Source organism: Podarcis gaigeae, assembly GCF_964106915.1.
Source record: "Podarcis gaigeae genome assembly, chromosome: 1".
In the NCBI taxonomy this organism is placed as follows: domain Eukaryota; kingdom Metazoa; phylum Chordata; class Lepidosauria; order Squamata; family Lacertidae; genus Podarcis; species Podarcis gaigeae.
The window spans coordinates 73,151,237-73,164,428 of NC_139678.1; the positions used below are offsets into that span (position 1 = coordinate 73,151,237).

General features: G+C 44.5%; 1 protein-coding gene across 4 annotated transcripts in view; it reads left to right on the top strand.

Annotated features, from left to right (window-relative positions):
- The window catches only part of TMEM86A (transmembrane protein 86A), a 217,064-nt gene that overhangs the window by 28,136 nt on the left and 175,736 nt on the right, over positions 1-13,192 (top strand). Inside the window, exons 3-5 of one of the 4 annotated variants that reach the window (XM_083723672.1) lie at positions 656-1,566; positions 1,938-5,235; positions 5,346-8,456. In XM_083723672.1, the coding sequence (XP_083579798.1) occupies positions 656-1,083 (428 nt within the window). In that variant the 3' untranslated portion in view covers positions 1,084-1,566; positions 1,938-5,235; positions 5,346-8,456. Of the gene's footprint in view, positions 1-655; positions 1,567-1,937; positions 5,236-5,345; positions 10,217-13,192 lie in introns of those variants that run through there. The other 3 variants (XM_083723671.1, XM_083723673.1, XM_083723674.1) reach the window with 3 other exon arrangements.

The following is a 13,192-nucleotide window of genomic DNA, read 5'->3' on the forward strand; positions in this document are numbered from 1 at the left end:
TGGATTGTGACATGTAGCCTGAGGCACAGCATGATTCAGAGAACAAGGGAAGGAGATCCTTTCTGCACTCTTGACAGAGGCACACTTCTTCACCTTGTAGGCAGAGGAGCGAGATGAGATAAGCAGGTGGTCTCTGGGGCTTTGGCTGCCGTAGATGTGCTGACACAGAGCACAGGGTTGACTGTCATGGGAAGAGAGAGTGGTTTGGCAAGTTGTGCCGAGGCTGGGAATGGAGCACAAGTCCTAAGAAGTCACATGCTGCTGTCTAAGGGGAGCCATCATCTGTGGCTTAATTTGCAGAGGGAAGAAATCCTCCTGCCAATTAAGCCTTTCTGCTTTTTTTTTTTTTAAAGGTATATGGCTCCCATCAGCTTCAGGGCCTTGTGTCCATGCTTTGGGCATTTATTTCACCTGCCCTGAGTTTTCTGTAACCAGTTCTCTCTGATCTGATGATCTTAAAATGATTTGCAGATAGCTGCTGCTGCAGAAGCAGCTCACACCAGAAAATGTAGGGAGAGCAGATGGCCTTTTCCTGTCAGAAGTGAAAGCTTTTTCACCCTGCATGTAGTCTCCCAGAAAGTCTATCCGTTGCTTGTCTCCGTATATGCCAGTGTTGACATTCCTTCACATTTTGTCTCTCTCCCCCTTTCTGTAGGTTTGCTGATGTTTGCCATCACGCACATCTTGTATTCCTCCGCATTTGGGATGAAGCCTCTAGATCTGAAAGCTGGCCTGGTGATGACTTTGGTGTCCAGTTTCTCCTACACTTTCCTGTACTCCTACCTCTCGGGCCCCTTCACCTACCTAGTAGCCGTCTACACTGCCTTGATTGGCTTCATGGGCTGGCGGGCCATGGCCGGCGTGCAGCTGTGCAACGACCTGTGGACTTGGACCAAGCTCTCGGCTTGCATTGGCTCGGTGCTCTTCATGGTGTCCGACTTGACCATCGCCGTCAACAAGTTCTGCTTCCCTGTGCCCTACTCGCGGGTCATCATCATGGCCACGTACTATGCAGCTCAGATGCTCATTGCACTTTCTGCGGTGGAAAGCAGGGAGGAAGACATCTTCAGGAAGAGGAAGTAGACGGGGGTGCCTGCAGGCGCTCAAACTCTGCTGGGAGTGCTGTAACTGCAATTCATCCCGGAGGAGAGTTTTGACTCTAGGTGAACCGGTGATTGCAGATCTTGCTTCATCGAAGCATTATCTTTAGTGTTTAGCTGGCTCTTCTCCAGTCCAGTTTGCCGGAGCCTAGAAGCCACACTGGAAGTTTAGTTCACACAGAACCAACTATCTGACCTTTTCCTCTCTCTCTCTCTCTTTGCATCTTGGAAGTTTCATGAGAGGGAGAGCCTCTCTAACTACTTCATTGTGTTTGTATAATACTGGAGCTGAGGCTGAACATTCCAGAAGGAGAAGATTCGTTTCAGGACGACGTTTCAAAAGAAGGAAAGGGCAGGCAGTGCACTGGCGTTTAAGAGCCTTGCCTTCAACACTCTGAATGTGCAAAAGTCATGTGAAAATGACCCTTGGTGCTGCCTGACCAAGCCCCGTTTTGCGTACATTGCAGTAAGGTAAAGGTAAAGGTACCCCTGCCCATACGGGCCAGTCTTGACAGACTCTGGGGTTGTGCGCCCATCTCACTTAAGAGGCCAGGGGCCAGCGCTGTCCGGAGACACTTCCGGGTCACGTGGCCAGCGTGACATCGCTGCTCTGGCGAGCCAGAGCCGCACACGGAAACATTGTTTACCTTCCCGCTGGTAAGCGGTCCCTATTTATCTACTTGCACCCGGAGGTGCTTTCGAACTGCTAGGTTGGCAGGCGCTGGGACCGAGCAGCGGGAGCGCACCCCGCCGCAGGGATTCGAACCACCGACCTTTCGATCGGCAAGTCCTAGGCGCTGAGGCTTTAACCCACAGCGCCACCTGCGTACATTGCAGTACAACTGTGAAACAATTGTGTGTCTACACAAGGAACCCCCAGGGCCCAAACGCTACAACAGGACATGGGAGCACTTTGTGGGAGTTTATGTCGGTCGTAAAGCTTGGGCTGCCCCTGGGAGAAACCAGTCTGAAGTCCAGATTCACTGCAACCATTTTATTTATGGGCCATTCAAAGCCTTTCTTCTGAATGTGAATCCTGCAGAGCCCATGTTGTTCTGCAGGCTTAAAAGCAACAACAAAATGCAACAATTTTCTCAGGCTTGGGTGGGTGGGTGGGAACATGGGAAATGAAAAGATTGCTGTATGTGTGCGTGTGAAACGCAGTTAACGGTATATGGTTCGTCAGTTTTTCTAGCAATTTCTAGCTTGCATAATCTCAGATTAGAGCACCAAACAGGAGAACATTGTGAGCGCTCTCAAAATCTAACTCACCAGCTGCTTCGTTGGCTGAATATTTTGGCCAAGGAAACCACCGGCTCGTCAGACCTGCTGTCATAGCTACACGACGGGTCTTGGAAAGACTTGGATTAGTGACGATGCGTGGAGCCAGCTTCTCCTCCCAGCCTCCACTCCAAAGTCCAGACAAAATCCCATGTATTGAAAGAGGAAGAATCAGCAGGGTTATATCCTGCACATGCAGGTGGTCTGGTCACTGTGAACAAGCGCTGTGTGGTGGATCCCTGACAAACATTAGCAAGTCATTGTTTCTATACAGTGGACGATCAGGGAACAATATTTATTTGAAACTAAGCCAATGGGCTTCCGTGTATTTGCGCATGTGTAATGTGCCTGTTTCCGTGTACATGTTGCACAATAAGAATTGTGTTACTTTCCCACCAACTGTCACCAGGACTGTAGAATCTGCAGGTGCCTTCAGACCAACAGCTGCAGTTGCGGGTCTTGCCGAGAGGTACAGCCTATCACCAAAGTGCTGAGAGACCAATCAATGCGCCACTCTCCTCTCATCCATCTTCACTGGACAGAACTGAGTAGATCCAATTGGCAGGGAAGTGCAGTGGGGAAAAGTTATGTGTCAGCAGCTTCCTTGCTGTTTTGTTTCGGTGTCAAGTTGCAAAATGGGTTAGCTTGGCCCGCACTGCAGCGATTGGTGTGAAGACCCCTGGTTGTGTGTGCCCACCTAATTGTTTGTGGGGACTTTGAGGGATACATCGTACTTACTGACCACAATGTATTTTTCTTCGTACAAGCTAGTAAGTGGAGGTCATGGGTAGAGCAATCCTGCAGAGGTTGGAGGACGGAGAATCTGTGTCAAAGGAGCCACCACTTTCAAAACCCTGCTGGGTTCTTACCTATATTCTTTTTCCTGGCCCATTTCCTTTTCTCCTGTGAAGAGGGAGGTTTGCAGCTTCTCAGCTGCCTTTCCCAGGAGCTTAAGTGTTGATTTACTTTGAGTCTTTACAGTTAGAACATACAGCATTCCTTTAGGTTCCCTCTACTGTGTTCTTTCAGTAGAATTCTGCCCTTGCTTGCAAAATTACCTGTTCTGATAAGTACCTTCTCCCTTACTTTGCTTATGTGTTGTTGTTGTTTTTTAAAAAAAACTATGAAAAGAGCATCCTTAGTAATTCTTAAACAGTGGCATCTTGCCAGAGGTGCACCACATATTCCAGATAGACCGCACACAGTTAATATCCCAAGATAAAACTTCCACACACACATTCTGTCATTCAGAAATGAACTACAGCGTACGCTGTTCCTCAGAGTCTAGCTCTGGGGTGCTCTCTCAATTCCCATAATCCCACTGTGCTGGGCACTTCGGCCTCTGATGATTCCTACAATTGCTGGAGAAAGGGCCATAGCTCTGTGGTATCAGGCTTAATCCCTGACACATCTTCAGGTGGGGCTGGGAAGAACTCCTGTTTGAAACCCTGGAGAGAGCTGCTGCTCCTTGTCAATGCAGACAATACTGAGCTGGATGGGCAAACTGGTCTGACTCAGGATGAGGCCTCTTCCTCTGCTCCTGTGGCTGACATCTTGTAATGGGCATTTCCTTATTACAAGCATTATTATTAAAAAGTGATAATTATTATAAAGTACCTACCTTTCCCCAGGGATCCTTCCAACACGTTGAATTGTTTGCTACTGGCTCAGTCATTAAGCTAGAAGCTGCTCATGTGACTTTCTGTAATAGTTCTGGCAACATCCAATCAGTGGAGGAAACTCTGTGTTACAAAAGTATTGTTGGTCTTATAGCACTTGAACCATTGTGGCTTCTCCCAACAAATGCCACGTTCACCATATGTTGCATAATCTTATACACCTTTATCATGTGTCTCCCCCCACCACTCTCTTACTCGCCTAAAAAGCCCCAAATGTTGGAACCTTTCCTTGCTCCGACTCTGATCCTTTTGGTTGCCCCTTTCTGAACCTCCTTCAGCACTCAGGTGAGGTGAGGTGACCAGAAATGTACACAGGGGGTTTGGGGTCCCATGAATCAACATACCCACAGAATCCCCACTTTCAGCCCAGAAGCGGAAGCAGAAGCAGCAAAACAATGCTGGCAGGGCAGTTACACCTGCAGAGCCCCAGTGAAGAGAGTCCTGCCCTCTGGACAACCCTCCCAGGGAGCAGAATGGCAGCTGGGCTGCTACTTATGGCGCCTCAGCCAACCGAATGCTGGCTGTATGCCAGCTGTTGGATTGCACCCTGCACTGATTACATCTATGATTTAGTTGATTAAGTTTTATGTGTGGATGCAGGCTAACACGTGGAATATTTTGTTTTAGGGCAGCATGTTGGGGCAAGTTTCATCGGGAGGCTACTTTGCAATGTTGTACATATTATAAAACCGTAACTCTGTTTATGGGAGGAGGAGGAGGAGGATGATGACGACGTACCAGACCCAAGGAGGATTACTTGGCTGACCAATTCCATTTGGATTGGGGTTCTGCTGTCTGAGCCTGGTAAGGCACATAGTTTGAATTAACTTTTTCATACATGGCCTATGAATTTTGACTTCCCTTGTGCTATTTATGTGAACAGCTACTTATTGTTAAGGCAGATATGAAAGAGGAGGAGAGCATTTGAAATGTGAATGTGCATTCTGACCAAATGCAGGAATTGCTTTTATGAATGAAACAAGGAGAACATTACGCCACATGCGTGAATAAAACATCTGGGTAGGCAATTTGAGTCTGATGCATTCTCCACAACAAGATGCATTCTCCACAATGTTGGTTGTCTGGAATCCACTATGCCTCTCTTCAATTCAGCACCATGCTTATTTTATGTAACTTAGAGTCATAGAGTTGGAAGGGACCACAAGGGTCATCTAGTCCAACCCCCCAACGTGAGGCCCAAACCCACAACCCAGATGTTAAGAGACTCATGTTCTACCGGTTGTGCTATTCAAGTGGGCATGGCATGGTATGTGGAGACTTCCAGAAGTAACAAATGGAAGACATAAAGTTAAAAGAATTCTTCTAAACAGTATGAATAACAGCTATCCTCTCTAGCCTTAATCGACAGGACTCGAGAGACAGCGGCTTGTTTCAGACTGGCTCTGAAACCACAGAGGCAAGAAAGAAGATTCTGAGTGTAAACACTCTGCTTTGCTCCTGCCCCATGTGCTGCTACATTCTGATGAAGGACCCCAAGGAACACAGGGTCTTTCCAGAGTGAGGCATTGTGGGAAAGGTGCCTTTGAAAAGGGCCCACACCACTACTGCTTTGTTGCAGCATCCAGTTTCAGACTTGAGCAGTATACTCCTTTTAAGCTTTAGACAATATCTGCTGTGGCAAAGGAGCTGCAGCAGGGCTAGCCTGCCCATCAGCCTCAGCGAGGCAGTCACCTCAGGTGGCAAGCTGGGAACAGCTGGGAGGCCCCCAAGGAGAATGCCACTTGCTGCCTCCTGCACTTCTTGTCTGTGGCTGCCGCCTGGGAAGAGGGGGGGGGCCACTGCTGCTGCCACCTGCTCCTCTCCAGCCTCCGTTAGTCTTTCCTGCTGCCTTCAGTGCACCAAGGTTTCCCTGGGCCACCTCCAGTCACCTGAGGCGGTGGGGGTTGTGGGTGGCAGAGGAGACGGGAGGCGCCATTTTCTGTTTTGCTTCAAGTGAGAAAATGTCTTGGGCTGACAATCCTCCAAACCACCTCACCTTGAATGCCTTGATCTAAGGAAGGCGGCTTCCGCAGAGTGAGGCATTCTAGCATGGGCAACACTGGAGGAGCAGCACTGACCATTTTGCTGAAGCAACTGAGTGGCAGGGGCACTTCAAGCGGACAAAGGAGGAGGGTGGGCAGGTGGGCAAGAGTGCACAATTCCCTCACCCTTCGCATTTTGCCACCTGAGGCAGAAGTCTCAGAGTGGCTAACTGGTGGAGCGGCCCTGTGAGGAAGGCTCTTGAGACAAGGGATGGCTGGAAAGGTCTCAGCCTCATTCCATTCCATTCTATTCAGGCTGAGGACTTTTCAGGGTGCCCATTGTAAATTGTAAATGGGCAACCAATGAGCCTTAAAGTCATTGTTAAAAGCCCCTTGGCGGTTTGCTGGCTAGCGCCATCCGCTGCTTTATCCAGACGCTAAGGAGATTTCATACCCGTCGCTTTCCTTGCATTCACTGGTGAAGAGGCTTTTCCTCCCCTTAGAGCAGCCAGACACCCTTAACTTCACTTTGATGGGTGTCTTTTGTTTAGAGAAGAACCAGAATAGAACAGATGGCCTCTTTTTTCCCTCTTCATTTCAGGACACCACAATTTCACAGGCCTTGAAAAGTGCCTCCACCACCTCCTCTTCACAATCTGAAATGGCAGCCAGAAAGGATCCTTGTGATAGATAGCTATCTAAAATATAGATGTGTGTGTATGCCATATATATACAGTGGTACTTCAGGTTACAAAGACCTCGGGTTACAGATGCTTCAGGTTAGACTCCGCTATCCCACAAGTAGTACCTCGGGTTAAGAATTTTACCTCAGGACGAGGTAAAGGTGTGGTGGCAGCAGAAGGCCCCATTAGCTAAAGTGGTACCTCAGGTTAAAAACAGTTTCAGGTTAAGAACAGGCCTCCGGAACGAATTAAGTTTGTAACCAGAGATACCATTGTACACACATGTTGGCTTTAAATAGTCACTGTGTATACTGCCTCCAGTCTTTAGGAATGTCCTGCTGCTGTTAAGACCACAATCAAAATTCTGTTTGCATTTATGATTGTTTACATTCCTTGAAGCATTGGTTAAAAAGAAAGAAAGAAAAGAAAGCAAGCCTGGGAAGAAATAATGGTAAAACAGGAAAACATGGATAGCATTTTTAGGTATGCTACATTAAAATGGGACACAGAATGATATGTGCAGAAAACTTAAATGTATCCTTATTGGAAACAGCTGCTCTTGAGTCCTAGAGCTAGAGGAGGCATTGGAGATCACATGTCCAAAGTCCGCTTCGGGGCCCTAATTCGGCCCGCTGGCCGGTTTAATCCCCTGTGGCAGTTTATTTCCTGGGGTAAAATCCTAAAAAAAAAACCCTCAACAACTTCAATCCTAAAAAAAGCTCAGCAAATTTGGTTTGCCCTTTGGTCGGCCCTTCACTTCATCAAATCTGGCCCTCTTTGAAAAAAGTTTGGACACCACTGATTGCAAGATCTGCAGGGCAGGGCACAACTACAGTGTCACTGACAGATGGCTATCCAGATTCTGGATACTTAAATACTCCTCCCAAGCTAGATTGTTCCATTCTTAAACAGCTCAAACCATTAAGCTTCTCCTAATATTTCCTACAATCTGCTAAAAGTCTAGACAGGCATTTGCAATGCATTATATTTCATTAAATTAAACATTAAAAAATATATGCAGAATATTAAAAAATGTACCGAACTTTTAATTAGAGAAAGGATATGTCTAGGAGCAGAATTATATTTTTTGTGATGTTATAACTCCTGTGACTTTACTATCTGTTGAATTTTTGCCTGTTGTGTTGCTGTCAAAAGGCACCAGGAGCCCTGAGAGGGCAGAAAAAAGGGAGTGATTCAAAAAACCAACATCAAAACACTTGGGAAACTTGGGCAGTGGTATTGGGAAGCTCTGGTGGTCTTGAAAGAAAGATCTGGTTTAAAATAACACAGGAGGTATAATCTCTTGCCTTTAATGCTGTTGCATAATATTATCAGCATTTCATTCATGAGGGAAATTGTGTTTGGTTAGGGTGAAAGAGCAGTAAGGGGATTTAATCAGTTGGCATCTTCATTCATTCAGCCTGCTTAACTGCTATTCCCACCATGAACCTGCTGCCCTAGAGAATTGCAGGGTGTGACCTGCAATTCTGTGCCTGCACTTTTTGCAAACTTTCCCCTACTTTGCAAAATCTAGTTTGGAAGATATATTAACATGTGCTGTTTTGCAGGGTAGGGAGGGATGTAGGAAGATCACTAAAACATTATTTTTTAAAAAAATGTAATGGTAATAAGTTTTTATTAGTTTTCAATCACAGTCCAATAACAGCCTCATTATAACAATACTGATTTATAATACAATTATTAATACCAATCATTCAAATACTGAATTATGTAATTTTGTTAATGTGGCCCCCTGCATGCTAGATTTGATGGTTTGATGGGTTTTTTTTATTTCTGCGTTCCAAAATCATCTTAGTTTCAATTGCATTCCTGTCATAATAATAATCCCTTATACAACAACTGCAATATTAGTGACCTATTTGTGTCGACACATTAAATGATTTATAAAACTGCAGGTGAGGAACTCAAACTATATCCTCCTTCTTCTGTGGCAATCATTCTGTCTATGGTGTTTCTTCTTGTCCTTGTAAGATGTCTTTCTTTCCCCCAATTGTTGCTGTTATCTGTCATGCCTTGGGCAGAGCTGATATCCCATTGTTGTTCCAGAAATTTCTGCATCGCTTTGTCTCGCGCTTTGTTGTTTTGCATCCAGAACTTTAACATCAGCTGCAGAAGTCGCTTTGTCTCAGTAAATAAACTGTTGTCACCATTTTTCTTCTCAACCTGGGAAGAAGAGTGGTCTGTCAAACTGCAGATGACCCAGTAAACAACCTTATCAGTTCCTTGGCAGTTCACAGACTCCTTTCATGCTTCCTTCCAGCTGAAGATATACTTCTAATTAAATTAAATTCCAAGTCCTCTTAGTGTTATTCAGCTTACTTCGTAAATAATAAAGGATGGGGAAGAGTCAGATCTAACCATCCATCATAAACCTTTTGCAAAATAGAGCTTCCCTCCCTTTTCCCTTTTTTTACACACAAAGTTCCGTTTGATGTTATATTCCATATTTATAATCCTATTTCATTTATACTTGCTTGTACAAAATATAATTTGAACTAACATTCAGAGGAGGGTTGCCAAATCATAAATGTAAAGAAGAAAACTTTAAATAACGAAGCCGTAGGCTCCCCTCCCCCGTCTTTTGCACCAAATGAAATCTTATCTCAAGTTCAAACCTCAAAGTCCTTGCAGTTGGTTTGTTCCGCAGTTTACAATCTCATCTCTTCTAGGATGTGTCTGTACTTTAGTTCAATTAAGCTCTAATTAACAGGAGAACCTCTGCTTCTTAATGGCCGCGTAGGAGGGTTTTCACCAGGTGAAGTGTTTTTGCACTCAACGCCTCCCTGTCTCCCACATTCCATGCTGGAGCGAGAGCCAGGTACTGAGACAAACTGCGAGTGAAACCCATTCCTCCCGTCCTTGGGGGGAATTTGCAAGGATGATTTATCCTCTGTCATCCTTGTATTTCCTTTGCCAACGATCTCCCGCTGTCGTAGGGGCTGCCTATATTAAGGCAGAGTGGAACCAAAATCACATTATTTTAAAATTCTTTGGAATATAGTATTATTTCTTCTTCACCGAATAGTATTATTTCTTCTTCCCTGAACAGAGTTCAGAAAAGCAATTTGCTGCTAGCAGATGGTGAGTTCAAATGGGTTGGCTCTGAGTACTGTACAATTACACTTTCCCTTTTGTGCACAGATATATGTTTTCTTGATTGTTTCTTGTTTGTGTTTTCATTTTGTTTGTATCATGGAGGGATACTGTGGAGAAAGTGAGCAAGATAGTGCTTTGTTTGCACCCTGGTCATTAGGGAAGAACCAATTTAATGAGAAGCATTACCACCATCCATTTTTAGATTGTGGCAATTTAATTTGGCAGTAGTGTTATCATGGCTCTCTTAAAAGTACAGGCAGTCTTGATAAATGTGCTTGTCAGTTGCTCTTGGGTAAAAGAGTTAGTTACCTTTTTATTTTTAAAGTATTTTTTTAGAAGAAAGCAATCCTCAATAAAAGATTTGTTTTTGTGCATTACTCTATGTCCAGAACCCTCTCTATGGTTCCCAACCTCCTTTGAGGCAGATTAGTTTCTTGCCTCTTTATAGATATTATTATGCATAGCTTGCCTGTTTTAGCATGTGTGTGTGTGTGTGTGTGTGTGTGTGTGTGTGTGTGTGTGTGTGTATATATATATATATATATATATATATATATATCTCAATCAGACTGTTAGGAGTTTAAGATGAGGTAGGCAATCATTTCTGGCCATTCAGCCATTTCTCCCTCAAGCTCTATTTAGTTGATGGAATTTGAAGCCCTTCCCCCAAGATTACTCTTTAATGACGGTCTTGGATTTGGGATTCAAGGAGAAATCTGGTGTAAAAACAGTCGCTCACTAGCACCTGTTTTGTCTTACGATTCAAATGTCAGAAATTAACATTCTACAAACTTGTTTCTGCTTGCAAAGCACCCTTTTGGATTGAATCCTATATGTTCAAAAGGGTGGGCTGGGTAGCTGAGGAAAGGAATGTGTGTGTTTGTGCACTGTGCACCAGACATTGCTTGTCCTGTGTTTAGGCTGTGCATGAAACTACTTCCAGGCATGCTTCCCGTTCCCCTTCCTCATCAACAAAACGATTAGAACAGGCAGAGCTGAGACTCTTCAGCATCATAGATGCTTTCCCCCATCTGAATGTATATAACCTCATCCTGGAGACACAAATCTCTCAGCTTAAGATCTGTTTTTACTGTTATTGGTAGGTTAGGAAGTGAATGTGGGGTGGTAGGTGCATGACAGCTAAAGAAATCATGCCTAAAAATGTAGATATTTTTAAACCCTCAGGAAAGTAGCAGGCTCTCTCTTTCATTACTCCTCCTGCCATTTATATGAGCACTATTAAGCTCTTAAGTGGTTATGTGTCCTGGGCATCATGGCCATTTGTAAAGTGACCGCTGGCATCTAAGGAGAAAGAGAATTATCTCCATTGTGGAAAGGCACAATGTGAAAAGTGTGCTCAGATCTAGGGTGATCTAATCTCTAGAATGATCAGATCTAATCTTCATTGCCTGAAATCTCCAAAGCTGGCTTTTATTGCTGTTGTTGGCTTGGGCTCTAGTTTGCCTCTATCTAGTTCCAGCCTTACTGCAGACATTGTGACATCGCCCAGCCCTACTGTAGTTGTACACAATGACTTCTGTGTTCCCTGGAGCATGAGAAGACACATTTAGCTGGTTTGATGGGGCTTGAATATTGCAATGGGAATGGGAATGTGCAGATTTGTACCAACATTTGCACTTGTTAGGCGTGGGGAAGGCTGCTTCTGCTTATTGATTACTGTGACTGGAGTGCCACTTCAGGAAAGCTTCATTCATGCCTTTAAAGTTAAAGGAGCTGTAGTGCCTAGCATCAGTGGAAGACCTGGGTTCTGCGCCCTTTCCTCGGTTAGCAAACACTGAATTAATTGCAATGCTTCTCTACCTACCTCACCAGGGTGGTGTGAGGAAAATTTAATGTTTTTGAATCCCTCTCAAATGGGACACATTTTCATAAGCACTATTATTATTATATATTAAACCACAGTGTTACTTAAAAGCCACTTTTAGGAGCTTGCACAATTGTTTTTAAAACCAGCATCAGTGAATACCACTTTGTTTTAGACTGGTGTTTTTTGTTTTGCTTTTGTTCTAAATGAATGTAATGATCAGTATATAAAAATATAATGTGTGAATAGGCCCTTGAATATATAATTCAGTACCTCTGGATTTTGGTCAGAGCAGCAACACTACTACACCCAGAACACTATACCACAATGGCCAAATACCATAGGAGTTCTATCTCATGCCATTTTAATTTTTCGGTGCATTTTAGTAGGAATATTTACAATTACAATATTTACAATTACACTGCAGTAATTGTAATATTTGTAATACAATATTTACAATTACAATCATCTCAAGCAGGTGAGTAATAGCAACACTTCCACCCCCGCCCAGATTTGGCTGCGTAGACCCTGCAAATTAGACACCCATCAAATTGAATTTCAAACCAGCATTGACCTACAGCAGCAAACCCTGAACAGCGTGTTCAGAACTATGCTGTTGAAAACTTTGGGGAAAGAGGTAGGGTTGCATTGAATTTATCTGTTACACAAACGTGTTATCTAGAAAAGGAAGTTGCAATGGATAACGCTCCACTGGGCTATACAGTGATACCATGGGTTACATACACTTCAGGTTACCGCTAACTCAGAAATAGTACCTCAGGTTAAGAACTTTGCTTCAGGATGAGAACAGAAATTGTGCTCTGGCGGCGCGGCAGCAGCAGGAGGCCCCATTAGCTAAAGTGGTGCTTCAGGTTAAGAACAGTTTCAGGTTAAGAATGGACCTCCGGAACGAATTAAGTACTTAACCCGAGGTCCACTGTATAATTAAGATGAAATATTCTTATGACAGCATTTCTCCAACTTTGAGACAATCCTCTCAAAGGTAGTGCACAAAAGCCAGAAGAACCAGGGGCTCTTTCCTTACAGCAGCAGACCAAAACGGCCATGTCGACTATCAAAGCTGCAGAGAAGCAGGGACATAAGGGAGCTTCTCCATATAGTAGCGTCTCCCTTTCCTGATTTCCCATCTGGTTGCAGGCGGGAGACACTCTAATTCTGGTCTATTTTTAATGACAGTGTTTGATTAGCAACACTCCCATGCACGTGGCAGCGGACTGTGTGTGTGTGTGCACCTGGCTGTGAAAGAGATGGCTGTTGCTGGACTGGAAGTGCAGAGTAGGTTTAGGAAAGGGCCAGAGTCCAACAGACGGAGCAGCATTGCCTTGTGACATCGTGCAGGGCCTTTGGTAATGGCTTTACACCTGTGTACTCTCAAGGGCATTGTAAAGTAGGCCCAGGTTTGAATGAAAAGCCTCCACAGAATGTTATGGAGTGGCATGTGACTGAGGGTGAATGCATAGTGAATAATTAGAGGTTTTAGATAACAGAAATTGTACATTCTTTA